The sequence below is a fragment of the Cupressus sempervirens genome, chromosome 8 (assembly GCF_028749045.1).
Source record: "Cupressus sempervirens isolate cs-2001-9-10 chromosome 8, ASM2874904v1, whole genome shotgun sequence".
Classification (NCBI taxonomy): Eukaryota; Viridiplantae; Streptophyta; class Pinopsida; order Cupressales; family Cupressaceae; genus Cupressus; species Cupressus sempervirens.
In genome coordinates, this window is record NC_143125.1 from 606,170,425 (window position 1) to 606,186,541 (window position 16,117).

The 16,117-nt window shown below is 30.1% G+C and overlaps 1 protein-coding gene across 1 annotated transcript; it reads right to left on the reverse strand.

Annotated features, from left to right (window-relative positions):
* Positions 1-12,708: 12,708 nt before the first annotated feature.
* LOC149543884 (WAT1-related protein At5g07050-like) lies at positions 12,709-15,093 on the reverse strand. Its single transcript, XM_089796342.1, has 7 exons — positions 14,829-15,093; positions 14,656-14,718; positions 14,438-14,554; positions 14,021-14,255; positions 13,767-13,925; positions 13,373-13,524; positions 12,709-13,286 (listed from the first exon to the last, which is right to left on the reverse strand). The coding sequence occupies exons 1-7, from the start codon at positions 15,014-15,016 to the stop codon at positions 13,070-13,072; spliced, it is 1,131 nt and encodes a 376-aa protein (XP_089652468.1). The 5' UTR covers positions 15,017-15,093; the 3' UTR covers positions 12,709-13,069.
* Between the last annotated feature and the right edge of the window lie 1,024 nt (positions 15,094-16,117).

The following is a 16,117-nucleotide window of genomic DNA, read 5'->3' on the forward strand; positions in this document are numbered from 1 at the left end:
TTCAAGAAAAGTGTCAAATATTGATGAGGTAGAGGAAAACACTGGTGATGAGCAAGATGATGGAACAAAAAACATTGATGATTGTAGACAAAGGAAAAAAGGCAAGTAGCCCCTTACATGTTGAGTGGTAGTTCTAAGCACTTCAAGATAGCCCCAAGCTAGTATGCAAAAAAGTAGCAATAGTAATATTGAAAATTCAGATTCTACTCTTGTCTCCCTATTGCCAAGAAATACTAAGAGCCTAAGGGAGATATATCGAGATGAAAGGTATGAGGAAGATTATGATGAGAGTGTTAATTTTGTATTATTTTCTCATAGAGATCCAATTTTCTTTGAAGAAGCTATGAAGGAAAACAAATTGTGTAATGTCATGGATGAGGAAATAGATGCTATTGAGAGAAATGAGAGATGGCAGTTAACTACTTTTCCTCCAAAGAAGCAAGTAATTGGAGTAAATTGGGTTTACAAGACCAAGTACAATGCTAAAGGAAAAATAGATAGGCATAAGGCATGTCTAGTGGTCAAAGGGTATAAGAAGTAATATGACTAAGATTATGATGAGACATATGCCCTATTTACAAGAATGGAAACCATGCATGATTTCATAGCAATTACAACCCAATACAATTCAAAGGTATATCAAATAGATATGAAGTCCACCTTCTTAAATGGTGTATTGAAAGAAGAGGTTTATGTGGAGTAGGCACCTTGTTATGAAGTCCCAAGTGAAGAACACAAGGTGTATAAATTGAAGAGAGCTCTTCATGGGCTCAAGAAAGCTCCATGAGTGTGGTATAGTAGGATTGACTCATATTTTATGAGCAATGGATTTAAAAAAAGCAATTGTGAGCCCACTCTCTACATCAAGGAAGAAAATGGTAAAGTGTTGATTGTTGTCTTGTACGTAGATGACTTAATCTTTACCAAAAATGATAACTTCCTAATTGGTGAATTCAAAGAGGCTGTGAAGAATGAATTTGAGATGATAGATTTAGGTCTCTTGAAGTACTTTCTAGGCATAGAAGTAAAAGAAATGCATTATGGCATCTTCATTTCTCAAGAAAAGCATCCAAGGATGATCTTGGAGAGATTCAATATGCAGAATAGTAAGGTAGCCCCAACACCAACAATAGTAGGTTTGAAGTTGAACAAGGAAGATTACATAAAAAGTGTGAATTCAATACTATACAAGAGTATGGTTGGAAGCTTGATGTATTTGATAGCAACTTGGCCTAATATAACACATGCAGTAAGTCAGACTTCTAGATTTGTGAAAACTCTAAAGGATTCCCATTAGCAAGTGGGAAAGAGAATCTTGAGGTATGTGAATGGTATCAAGGGATTTGGGATATTTTATACTACAAATAATGATTTTAAGTTGGTTGGTTATACAAAAAGTGATTGTGTTAGAAGTTTAGATGATAGGAAGAGCACTTTCAGATACATGTTCCATATGGGATTGAGTGCAATTTTATGGGCATCTAAGAAGGAACCTATTATTGCTCAATCTACAATAGAGGTTGAATACATAATAGTGAATGCAGTAGCATGTAAAGCTATTTGGTTAAGGAGGATATTTATAGATTTGAATGAAAGGCAAGAGGATGGAACCACAATATTTTGTGACAACATCTCAATTGCACTATCTAAGAATATAGTCTTCCATGGGAGAAGCAAGCACAAAGAGATCAAATATCATTTCATCAGAGAGTTGGTGGAGAATGTAGATATCAAGATGGAATTTTGTAAGTCTGAGCAGTAGCTAACATACATATTCACTAAGCCTTTAGGCATTACAACTTTTGTACACCTAAGAAAGAGTCTTGGTGTAATTGGTTTGGATCAACATTGATCCTTATTTTATTGGCTCAGGAAAAAGCAGGAGTGTTAGAATATTTAATATTTTTGTTGTTGTCCCATGCATACCTACCAACCTACCATCCCCTATTTCTAGCTTCAATAGTCAAATACATTTATTGTGAATAGGTGAGTTCAAATTTGGAGAATGAAGGGGAAATTTTGTGAGGACAATAGAAAGACAAAAGTGAGCGAATTTGACTCATTCCATTATTATTACTATTATTCATTCTCATACAAAATCAATTTTTCTAGTAGTAATGACAATGAATGTTTTTGAGTATTTTGTGTAGCATCATCATCAATTGTTCAATCTATTGAGTAGTGATTGCTCTAGGTTTGTTTTATGAGAGCCCCGAGTAGCTCCAAACTTATTTGTATTGAGCTATACTTGCTATAAGTTTATTTTATGTACAAAAGTTGTAGTTAGTTGTAGTTTTTACATTCCAAATTTGTAATAGTTCATTTCTAGTTAATAGAAAGAAAGAAATCAATCTTGCATACTTCCTAACTATTGCACTTGTGTTGTCTCCTTCCTTGTTTATTCTGTTGTGTACTTGGTTGTAGGCAAAATAGAGTAACACTCTATTCTTGTTGTTTTTGTATGTTCTAGAAAGCAATTTGTGATTTTTTTGTGCATTAACACACTATTTTGATAGGTGTTAACATTACTCACCATACTCTTGGTTCAGTGCTTTTGTCGAGTAACTCCTTTGTTGATCAATTAATTTTTTCTTTCAACTTCTGAGTTGTGTGGGGTTAGCATATAGGTTATCCACCTATTTTGGTATATTTTATAAATATGCAACCCCTGTACCTATAACTCCCTAATTTCATCAAAAACAATACCCTGTTCATATCAATATATGGGTATATCAATTATTATATAGACAATAGAAGAGAGAAATTAAAACATAATATTCTTCAAATCAATAAATGACTATCTCAGTTATTCTAAATAATAAATTTAATGGTAAAAAAATTTCACATATTCTAGAAAAAGTTGTAACAATTGAATATACAAGCTAAGAAGACTTACAAAATACACAGTTGTAAGAAGGTTCATATAAAACCAATATTCTTTGACGAAGGATGTCAATCAGCAACTAAGATGATTGCAATTTATTGTAGGGTTCAAACATATTAAGATGACAAGGGAAAGTTGTGCAAAATATTTCTTGAGAACTGAAGCTTTTTTTCATGATGGAGTTAGAGTAAATTAGGTGACAAGAAAAAAAAGGGTTAGAATAAATATATAGGTTGGAATTTATTGATAGATTTAGTTATGTAAAAAAAAACAAGGCAATCCAGGAAAGGGTTCCTATGATAAAAAAATAGGCAACCTTTTAAATTATCATGAGGTATAGTAGCATTTGAAGAATTATTATGGTAATGTGATGACCAAGGAATAGGAATAATATGTTCTTTGTAGTAGGTCATGAGCATTGCACTTATTGCTACAACACTAAATCATAATCTTGGTGCAAATTGCCTCACATATCTACACACTTTGGAACTCCTGCTTTGATACCACTTGATGAAGGGTACTCCCATTAATAAAAAAACACATGACATAAATAGAGAAACAAAATGAATTTTCAACAAAAAAAATTAGGTTCCCATTATTATAAAATTATAGAATTATAGAATTCATAAATAAAGCATGTGAAGTCACATGAGTGTTTTTGTTGCAATATTTTGTAAGATAGAGCCATAAACAACTATCCAAAACTACCTTAGAAAACCCTATGAGCCTTCATTATATCCATAACTTTCCACTACCTAGGAATGTTGCAAACTTTAGCCTTATCCTTGAGGCTGACCAACCCTAAAATTACATTATTTTACATATTTATTACATAAAGCTAGCTCAAAATAATTTGATATTATAATTTCAGGTAGCCCAACTTTGAGAGGCCATAATTTATTAACAATAAACTTATTAAGAGATGACATATCCTAATCTATAATGTTTGACCACATAAATGCTCATTAGTTAGGGGTTAACCTCATTTTGAAGCCTATAAGCCCTTCAAAATTGAGCTCAAATTTTTTATACCAAAAATTTATACTAAAAAATTCCTCAATAACTTCTCTAATACATATAATATAGAACTGAAATGCATCTAACAAACTAGTATATCTAAGATGGATCTCCACATGTGAAATTAGAACATTTTGAGCTCATATGGCCAACTTAATAAAAAAAAAGTTAGTTTCCACAAATGGGGGCTCTTCTCATATGAACAACCCTTCTCTTATTTTGGATATTGTTGATATATTTTTTTACCTGTCAACTCTATACATTCCTAACCTAATCCATTTCTAGTGAGACACTTTCTTTAGTTACTTTCTTGCATCATATTCATTTAATTTTTTTTCCAAATGTTCTACAATTGAACACATTTACATTTATATTCATAACTTGATTAAAATTTTTGGGACGACTTCAAAAACCCTCTAACCCTCTTTTTAAGGGTGGTTTTCTCTTGTTATGGGACCAATTATGAGTATTTGCATATCTTTCATTACAAGTATGTAATAGAATTTATATTTCCTCTCTTTATGTCTTCTCTTCATTTCTATGAGCTAACTAGTTTATAGTGTCTATTATTATCTATTTTTGGAGGGTGAATTTCAAAAGATGTTTCTTCCTTCAAGGAAAGAGTGTATTGTCTTGAGGAAGAGTATCATAGTTAAAGGTGGCTATAATATAAATAGGTTTCTAGAAGCCTTTCAAATTGGATTTTTCTTTTATGTTTTTTAAGGATGTTTGATTTCAAAATATGATGTAGTTCATAGGTTGAAGGTTTGTGTTTCTTTTAAAATATTGCAAGACCCCTCCTTGTATGTACTTGTTAAATATGGATTCCTCTGTTGAATCTGTTGTAGGGGATTATAATGGATATGAAGTAATGTTTTGTGTTGTGAATGTCTTAATGAAATTTAGAGTAGTTGATACATCCATGTTTTAATACTCACTAATTTGAGAACTACTATATTATCTTGATTGTTTAAACATTGAAATTTCACTAATGATGATACAAGGCATTTTCACCTGATGATAATGGTGTTGATTTTGGTACCTCTATGTTTAAATTTTTATGCTTTTAGATAGTTCAGTATTTCTTAACTCGTGATGTTTATGATGTTAGGTATATGCATTCCTAGCAATGATTATTCTAGTATTTTAATATGAATTAATGAATAAGTTATATTATATTGATTATGTGATTTCTGATGATTAAATGTGAGTATAAATGAATTAAATAGTTAATTATATGGAAGATTTATGTTTTGATTATTGTAACTATCCAGATAGGTTTTGAACATATGTATTTGATTTTCTTGAGCTAATGATGTGTGCAATGAGTGTGCAGGATATTTTAGCTAGGAAACCTAACAAAGAAATGAAACATAACCCTATGTATAGTTTGTGAAAACCAGAGTAGAATCTAATGAAAGATGCAAACCATATTGTTCATATTTTATTTGTATCGTGAAATGAATGAATGTATCATTTTATAATCATTAAGTGTTAATGTTTTGTAATAGTGATTTTTTAGTGTTTCTTGACACTCATGAATTGTATATGCATTCTAGCATGATAGTTATGGTTAACCAAGTAACCTAATGATCTAAGTTGGACTAGGTTAGTGACCTTTTTGCTAATCTGTTAGTAATCAAAATTAATTACTCTAACCAAGATTAGTGAGTAATCTGCATTTTTAAAGGTTGTTAGAAAGTCATAAAATTTTCAAGCTTTTTGTTAGGTCCCTTATTAGTCCTAGGAGCCAAAAATCATTAAAAATATGTACCTAAGGGGTATGGGTATGGTTTGGGAGCATTTTCCACCCCTCTAGCCCCTTTTGTTGACTTTTATGGTCACTCAAATATCCTATTTTTGCTTTATTGCGAAAATTGAATGTTTCCATCATGAGTTGGATAACTTTAACTCCACCTTGAGGTTAGCCTTATCACTAGTTGAGTTAGAAGACTCTAGAACTTTTAGGAAAGTGGTGGAGTTATTACGTTTTGGGAGTTGGTTGAGTTAGTGTCTTATTTAGAGGCAAATTTGAGAGGGTTTGAGTGTTCACCCAACCTCTAGTTTTAGAGAAAAATTTAGGATTGAAGGAGAAGGAGAAGGAAGGGAAGCTCATCTCAAATTTTTCAATTGCCATAGCCTTATTGTGAAGGTAAGAACCCTTCAAGCTCTTTTGGTTCATGTTGTGTTTCATTCTTAAGTCTTTTTTTTTGCATATATATGTTCATGTGTTTGTTGAATATGTTTGGGAGGGATTGAAATGGGATTTTTTCTTAAATGTTTTCTCTTTGTAATTTTTCTTTGATTTTTGAAGGGATTGTATGGGTTGTATTGGCATTACTCACCCTCAGGTAGGGCAGAAGTGGTCATGTATGGGAGGAAGTCTTTAGTTGGACTCCAGTAGTGCAGAGTCTCTTCTTAGGACAAGAAGAGGGAGAGAGAGTGGGGTGCTATGGGCCCCTATTCATCAGCACAAACCATGTTCTGAGTTTTCAAATTTACAAAATGAAAGAACAGAAGTTCTTGAGTTTATAGCCCCAAAAGGGCACCTATGATGATGTTGTGGCCCACATCTCCTATTGGAAAAATCCACCTTCTCCCTAGTATGGTTCAATGATGAACCTATTGTGCAAACCTAGATGGGAGTAAATGATGTATTGTGTCTTCATGTTAAAATTTTTTGTCACCCAATCAGTTTCATTCTCTCCACAGTTACCTTGATATGTTTGCAGATTTTCAAAATGGCTACCCTGTTGAGGAGCCAAGCATGAAATTTAGAGTTGTTTTTCAAATTCAAATGGTGGGAGATTTCTCCTTAGAATAATGATCCCATTGTAAAAATGTGATTGTTAAAATTATTGTCGAAACAACTATGATCTCAAGTTCTTTTCCCTAGTTCTTTCCCGAGGGAGTCCTTGAATTAGATGATTCATTTTTTTTTAAAATGGAGTATGATCCTTTCATATGATATTTCTTGCAATTCCATTTATATGCATGTGTTTATCAAAAAATGAATTCAATGATGTGTTACCCTTTTTTTGGCATTCTTATGGTTCAAAATCGTATTCATTTGATTAGTATTAATTAGATAAAATCATGATATCTACTAAGTTATGCAATTTGAGTTTAAAATATGTTAAGAAAAATCACATTTGATTGGTACTTAAATTTCATAATTATAGATGAGTACGAGGAAGTTAAATAATTCTATTTGAATACTTATGTATTACATTTAATCGTATAATAACTTTAAAAAAAAAAATTGTTGGTGTTTTTGCCTCAAAATTTAGGCATGAAAAATATCTATTTCTTTCAAATGCAATCTCTAACAATTTAAAAAATATTTGTCTAACTAGTTGATGGCTTTAGTCAAAAGCTTTCTTTTCAATAGGCATTTGTTTCTTACTATCTTTCTATGGTCTCAGTTCTTGTGTGTTCCTCCCTCTTCTTCCACCTTTTCACTTTTTCTTTCTATGAGTCTTGGGTTCATGGACTTCCTTTCTTTTGTTTGCCATTTTCTCTTTCATTGGTTTGTCATTTTCTCTTTTAGTGCAAATATTAATATTATAGATATTACTGTAGATATTGTTATTAAAATTATTTATTTGTATAGAACTAATTTAAAATTAAAAAATTAAACTGTACAAATAATTATTTAAGAATAATTTAAAAACAAGTAGATGGATGTAAATTTTAATATAGTGTATATGTTGTTAAATAATATTTTTATATGTCTATTAATTGACTAAACTATAAGAAACTTATTAATGAATTATTATATAATAGATATTATATTTATTTTAAATAAATAGAATTTGAAAACTTAGTAAAATGAATAAATATTCTATTATTAGTTCATATAGCTAAGAACTATAAGCATTCATTGAAAATTAACCAATTATTAATAACAAATATTTAAACTAATTAAATTAATTTTTTAAAATATATTTCTAATGATTTTTTAAATGAAAAAATATTGAAAGCCTAACCTCGTCCTAAAAGCTTAACCTCCTCCTATGTACTATTAGTGGTTGTGTCAAGCATTGAAAGATCGGTCTTTTGGTGTAATGACAACCCCACTCTAACAAGTGGTATCAGAGCTTGTTCATAGGTTTGAATCCTCAAACCCTCGAGTAACACTAAGTGGGAGATTGTTTGAAATTTATTTATCACTCCCCTTGGGACTCATGATAGGGCTTAACTGCCTCTTGTGTACTATAGGTTGAGTTTTTGTATTCAACATTGAAAGATTGATCTTTTGGTGCAACAAAAACCTCACTTTAACAATAATGACACAATGACAAGTGACATTGTCTCATTACATGATAAAAAAACATGAAAAACTATTACCAAGTGAAAGGTGGATAGGTATTAGTATGATACGAACAAAAAACAAGGATGGTCCCCTAAATTAGAAAAGTTCATCCACTTCATGTGGATATGATAAAATAATAACATGAAAATATGCCTATAGTGCAAATGGTTGACATATTCCTACACAATTCCCTAAGCAAGCTTAAGTAAATATTAATTAGGACATAGGTAACAATTAGCCAAAGTAGAATACCTTAATTTTAACCACAATGATATTCTAAATTTTGGTATGTTATATAATTTAAAGTTCTTAATTTGGAAGAAAAACTATGAAAACATGAACTTCTTAATGGTTGAATAAATTAATGTTTACTCATTCCTCTTAAGTTTAACTTAGACTTATTACATTTATAGAAGATTAGGTCAACATTTTTCATTTCTTATTAATTTTAATAGTTGTTGTTGAGTTAATGTGAAGTGGTTAGGTGGTTATATGTACTCTCACATCTCACTCATCATCAACCTTTTCTTTAAAAGAAAGTCTATTTTACATTGTTTCCTAGCTATCATTTTAATACACTTTCTAAATAGTGGAGAAACAATATTCTTCCTTATCCTTCTCTCTTTTATTTAAGTAGTGTTTGTAGATTGACATCTTGAGATAGTGTAGAAACCTTAAAATATATACTAAAGAACTTATCTATGATGATATGGGGTTGCTATTTGTTGTATTATTATGTAACTAAAATGTACTTTAATTTTTATTTAGGCAGTTGATAATGAGTTATATTTCTCTAGTTAAAGTCAAGTGGAAAAGAGGACAAACCAATGAAAGAGAAAATGACAAACAAAAGAAAGGAAGTCCATGAACCCAAGACTCATAGAAAGGAAAAGTGAAAAGGTGGAAGAAGAGGGAGGAACACACAAGAACTAAGACCATGGAAAGATAGTAAGAAACAAACCCCTATTAAAAAGAAAGCTTTTGACTAAAGTCATCAACTAGTTAGACAAATATTTTTGACATTTTTAGAGATTGCATTTGAAAGAAATAGATATTTGTCATGCCTAAATTTTGAGGCAAAAACACACCAACACATTTATTTTTTAAAGTTATTATAGGATTAAATGTAATACATAAGTATTCAAATAGAATTACTTAACTTCCTCATACTCATATATAATTACGAAATTTAAGTACCAATCAAATGCAATTTTTCTTAACATATTTTAAACTCAAATTACATAACTTAGTATATATCACCATTTTATCTAATTAATACAAATCAAAAGAATATGATTTCAAACCATAAGAATGCCACAAAAGGGTAACACATCATTGAATCCATTTTTTGATAAACACATGCATATAAACCGAATTGCAAGAAATATCATATGAAAGGATCATACTCCATTTTTAAAAAAATTCAATCATCTGATTCAAGGACTCCCTCAGGAAAGAACTAGGGAAGAGAAATTGAGATCATAGTAATTTCCACAATAAGTTTAACAATCTTGGTTGTGAAGGCTCCATATTTGAATCTTTCCATTCAAAGGTTTTTTTTTGAATTTATTTATTTATTTTTTTAATTATTATTATTATTTTTTGAAATTCTCATGCTTAGCAAAGTGCCATATTTGGGACACAAAGAAGATGAATGAAGTTTAATAGAAACTAGTACTATAATTGATCAACTCACGGCTATTAGTTTGCACATTCTTTGTGCATGAGGATTCATCTCTTTGCTGAAAATGGAAAGTACAGAGTTGGTCTTCATGGTTCATCTCCCAAAAGTTGATTTGGATGGTATTTTTTGGCTCACAAATGTTCCAATTAGACAAGAGGTTCAATGCTCTCTTCATTTTAGTTAAATCTTTCAGAAGGAGAGATTCATTGGCATAATTGGACCCTAATCATTGTTGAGTATTGATATATATAATATTTTGGGAACTCTTGCTTAGTGCAAAGAAATTGTATTTTGTTGTAGGTATGCCTGGTATGACATATCAACTTTTAACATTTTTGTACTTCAGCAACAATTCAGAGTTTTCTTGCTAGTTCTTTTTTTGATGAGCCCTTGAACTAGTTTATTAATAAATATATTATATAAGTGCTATGTCACTTTTTGATTTTTTAAATTTATTTTTAAATCTATTTAGAAATTTAATACAATACTAACAATCAACTATAAAACTATAGCCTATCAAAAGATTTTTTAAACCAGCAATAAAAATTGAGTTAAAAAACTTTATGATCTATTAATTCACATAGACTAAATTCAATAAAATCCACTAGGTGCAACTTCCCATACTATAGTTGATGGAGTTTTGCCCCACTGAATCTTAAAGGTCAGAGAATGACTTCATTTCATTTAATTTAATTTTTTATAATAAAATTACGTTCCCTTTTTACATAAAGTATCCCCACTACCATCTCTTTAGACAAATTGATTGGCATGCTCAGACAATCCACTACCGTCTTTCTTTATTCACAAGATTCCATAAAAGCATTCCAAACAATCCAACTTTGAGTCATGGGACAGACGTTTCAAATTAATTCTGCATGTTGAAAAGACTTAATTCACCTTTACCTTCTATCACGCCAATCATCCCCATGAACACTTCACAATTGCTTTGACTAGGTTTCCTCACTTTTATAATTTTTTATTTTTGAAGTACCTATGTCTGAAACAAGTTCCCCACGACTTTCCATAGTTTTAGGGTGGTTCTTGTCAGTAGTAGAATGACTGGTTGGAAGCATTTCTGAGCTAATCTTCTATAAATGTGATATGTCTCAATTAAACTTAAGCAGAATGTGTAAATATTAATTTATGCAACTATTAAGGAGTTCATGGTTTCATAGTTCTTCTTCTAGATTAAGCACTTTAAATTATATAACATATCAAAATTTAGAATATCATTGTTTGTAAAATTAAGGTTTTCTTAATTGCTACATATATGTCTTAATTAATATTTACTTAGGCATATTTAGGAAATTATGTAGGATTATCTAAAATATTTGCCCTTAAGAAATATAATCATATTATTATTTTATCATATCTACATAAAGTGGATGAATTTTTTTATTTGGAGCACCATCCTTCTTTTGTGTTGTTGTGACACTAATACCTTTCACTTAGTAATAGCTTTTCATGTTTCCTATCATGTAATCGGACAATGCCACTTGTCATTATGTGATCATTCATTTGTATTCAAATTGTCTACTTAACCAAGACATCTCATATGTATATTCATTGTAGTTTCATCAATCCATTCCAATTGATCAATTATATTAGATTCCCAATAAGAGTAAAATGTATTCTTCTTATTGAGTATCATTTATCTCTTATTATTGTGAATTCCATTTACCTTGTGAATCTTGAGTTATTATCTCCAAAACCAATTCTTACAACATATTATAGGTATCCTTTTAACTTGAGCACTCTAATTCTTCTTATTCAAGATTTGCAAATCCTATCTTACTATAACCATAGAAATATTATGAATCAATATGTCTTTCTCTTTCTTATAGATCACTCATATGTTACAAATGTTCTTACCTTTTTATTATGTTGGAAGTCTAACATTAAACAATTTTTTATTAATAATCTTACTATCTTATTCATTTCTAAAATATAAGATAAACTATATACAACTAAAAATTACATTTTAATAGTTAAATTAAAAAAAGTTTAATATTTTTCCTAAAAAACTTTAATATTAATAATTGAAGTAAATTTTTTAATCTAATATTTTTGTTAAAATATAATTTTTTCATTCCAAAAGCTATGTTTCACACAAAAATAAGAGAACTAATCTAATTATTATTGTAAATATTATGAATAAATTATTAATCTTATTTAATGTTAACAATTATCTTTTTAACTTAAATTTGACAACCACCTACACATCAACATTTCAATATTAATATTAATTTCTTAAATTATAAGTTTTGAAGATAATTTTTTTAGAAATTAAAATGAACAAATATTTTTTGAGTGTAATAAATTAAATTTTAAGAGTTTTGATATCTTTAGACATTTCTTTAGGTAGATTTATTTAAGATATTTATACTAGTATATATATTATTGCAAGAAAGTAGATATAATATATGTAATTTATGTAGACATTTAATCTTAATGCATTTAAATTGAATTACTAAGCTTAGGCCAAAACTATTTTTTATCAAGTAATTATTTATTCAAATTCTAAATTTTATTGAGATTATCATATTCAAATAATAGAACATTTTTTTCATTTACTAAGTTCTTCAAGAACATATACAGTATATTAAAATTTACATCTATCTACTAGATTTTTAAAAAAAAATTAAATCTATATCTACAATTTTATTTTTAATTTTATAATAATTAAAATTATCAATATCTATAGTAAAAAGCCATTTGAAAATTTAATACAAAACTAACAATCAACTATAAAACTTTAGTCTATCAAACAATTTTTTATAACAGCACTAAAAATTGAGTAGAAAAAACTTTGTGATTGTCAAACAAGGTCTATTATTTCATACACATTTACATTCAATAAAATCCACTAAGGTGCAACTTCCCATACTATAGTTGATGGAGGTTAAGGTCAGAGAATGACTCCATTTCATTTAATTTTTTGTTTATAATTAAAGTATATTCCCTTTTTACATAGAGTATCCCACTACAATTTGTTTAAACAAATTGATTGACATACTCAGACAATCCACTACCGTCTTTCTTTATTCACAAAATTACTTAAAGTCATGGGATAGACGCTTCAAATCAATTCTGCCTGTTGAAAAGATATAATTCACCTTCACCTTCTACCACGCCAATCATCTCCATGAACGATCCATGTTTGCTTTAACTAGGTTTCCTCACTTTTAGAATTTTTTATGTTTGAAATACCTTTGTCTGAAACAAGTTCCCCACGAGCTTCAATAGTTTTAGGGTGGTTCTTGTCAGTAGTAGAATGAATGGTGGGAAGCATTTCTGAGCTACTAAACGCAGGAAGCTTTATGTCCTTCACTTTACCCCACAAAACACCATACAATCCTATCACTATCACCACTCCTCCAAGTACGCTGCAATTCATATTGTTTAATTAAACCAACTTGCATGATATCTTATTAGATTGGTATTCAGGAAAAATGTAGAAGACAAAACAAACCTGCCCATGTAGATTCTCTGATGAAGAATAATGGAGTCCATGATTGCTGTAATTACCATAGTCAATGGAATGAACGCAGTAGCAAATACAGGCCCCTTTGTTTTCATGCACAATCCTTGAAGATAATATGCAACCCCTGTACCTATAACTCCCTGAGTACATTGAAAACATCACATTCTTCAAATCAATATATGGTTATCTCAATTATCCCGTAGACAATACATGGGTGAAATTAAAACATTACCTCCTTCAAATCATTATATATCTATCTCAGTTGTTCTAAACAAAATAAATAAATGAATTTAAAGGTAAAACAATCACATAAATAATACAGTATAAACATTGGTTCTAGATAAAGTTGTACTGATAAAGGAAGAAAACTAAGAGGACTTACAGAATACACAGCTGTAAGAAGGTTCATATCGAATCCAATTTTCCATGATGAAGGACGTCGATCAACAGCTAAGGTGATTGCAATTGATTGTAAGGTGCCCATCAAACATATTAAGGTGACAAGGGAAAGTTGTGCAGGATACTTCTTGAGAACTGAAGCCTGCTTTCATAATGGAGTTAGAGTGAATTTAGTTAAAAGAAAAACAAGGTTTGGTATAGATATATAGATTGGAACGTATTGACAGAGTTAGTTACCTGAAGAACAAACAAGGAAGCCCAAGAAAGGGTTCCTGTGATCAAACATAGGCAACCTTTTAAGTTATCATGAGATGAAGTAGCATTTGAAGAATTATTATGGTTACTTGATGACCAAGGCATGGGAATAACAGGTCCTTTGTAGAACGTCATGAGCATTGCACCACCCACACAAACTAGTGTTCCCACTATCTTTGCTTGACTACGGATCTTTCGAATTCTTATTTTTTCCATCCTTCATAATGCAAGAAATTCTATTTTTACACTTTTGATCAAAGGTATGATATCATTCACAAACAAGTTTTAACCATCTTTATATAGAAAGAGAAAACTTTAGACCTAAACCTTTTGAACAAGGAGTCAAAGACTAAAGTAATAATGTAAGATAGAATTTAATAATATTGTATGATTCCCTACCTAAAGATAAAAGCGATCACAAAAGTTGTGGCAGGAAGTATGTTATTTAATGCTGCTCCAAATGTGGGAGAAGTGAATTTCAAACCAAGATAATAAAAATTCTGATCAATTACAGGCCTGCCAAAGGAAAAATAGTATGAACAACTAGAATGGGTGCTAAGCATGATGAAAAAATACAAGTGTGAAATGGAAAAATTGAATGAAACTTCCATATTTACCCCAACAAGCCAAGAACAAAAATCTGACAAAATATGATAAAAGTCATTTTGGGTCGCAATTTCCTGCCATTCAATTCATTGGGACAAGCTTTAAATCAAGCAAATATATAACTAAAAAGGAAACATAAATATTTCTAGTGTGTAATCATGGTTTCATATACATAAATATACACCTTTCAAAGAAGTAAGCAAGAGGAGCAACAACAACTGTGGCAACGATATGTCTGTAGACCACCAGAACAAAGTGGCTCATTCCATGATTCAGAGACATCTTAGTAATTATGTGCATCCCTGCGTACCCAAATTGCAACATTATCATTGCTATGTAAGGCTTTGCTTTATCAAGCATCTCCATTCCCATTGAGAGAAGTTTATAAGAATTCCTCTCTCTATGAACTATTTTTATTGAAATGTTATGCTCCACTTCAGAGCACAATCTTTGCATGCTTACAAATAAATCAACTTTATTAGACAATGGAGATAGAGGAAGGGACAAAACATGGTAAGCATAAAGGTATTCCTATGGTTAGGTAACAAGAAACAAGCATCTTTTGAAGGCACTAGTTTTCTTTTCCTATTGACCTAATTTGTCCTCATGAGTATGACAGGTATTTAATAATGTAGAACTTGAAAAACAGTGAAACGAATAGAGAGCAAAGCAAAATGAAGTTATGTGCTAATGACTCAGTTAGCATTCGCAATATGGGGAGGAGCACGAATACTAGTAGAAAGTTATTTCCTTTAAAGAGTGTTGAATGTATAGGGCTATGGAGACATTTCTGTTTTCATCAATTCAATAATTTTTCGCATGCAAAGTTTATTTCAAGCCAATGACAACGACATGTAACAAGACAATGGATGCACTAACTGGCACACTATAAAGTTTCATCCCAATTATGTGCCAACTTATGATTTTCTTCACTATGAATGTAAACTTCAAATCCAAAATCATTTTGAAATACTGGAAAACCAGCTAAGCAATCAGAATTAAGAATGGATTAACCTTATATTTAATAAGGATAGTTGTTTGTTTGTAGCTAACGTATAAAGTAGGAAATGACAACCCATTATCAATTTTCTATATACCATAGCAATATCACCAGCGTACGAAAGAATGTATATGCACCTAGGCTCTATACAACCTTGCAATTCAATGTTTGTTAATGGGTTAGGGAAAATTAGGCGTTTTATAGAAATTTATGAACGAATATTTATGTATGTTCATGTTCTTATGTCTATGTATTTATGCTTGTATGTACATGTGCATGTATATGTTTATGTGTGTGCATGAGTGTGTGTATATATATATATGTAGACATCAATATATATATGCATATATGCATGCATAATACATGTATATATGTATATATACATATACATACATTTATTTGTACACATGTATCAATGTTTAAAATACAGTTTAATATATTTTAAGGGAGAGAAAAATATTTTAGTGATTAAT

What these genes read in the sequence shown, in the direction of transcription:
- LOC149543884 (XM_089796342.1), bottom strand. Translation starts at nt 15,016, where the DNA reads ATGGGAATGGAGATGCTTGATAAAGCAAAGCCTTACATAGCAATGATA. An exon ending in CTTCCTTGTTTGTTCTTCAG is followed by an intron (nt 13,926 to 14,020) that starts GTAACTAACTCT and finishes TTATGAAAGCAG; the next exon opens with GCTTCAGTTCTCAAGAAGTA. An exon ending in TTCTTACAGCTGTGTATTCT is followed by an intron (nt 13,525 to 13,766) that starts GTAAGTCCTCTT and finishes CAATGTACTCAG; the next exon opens with GGAGTTATAGGTACAGGGGT.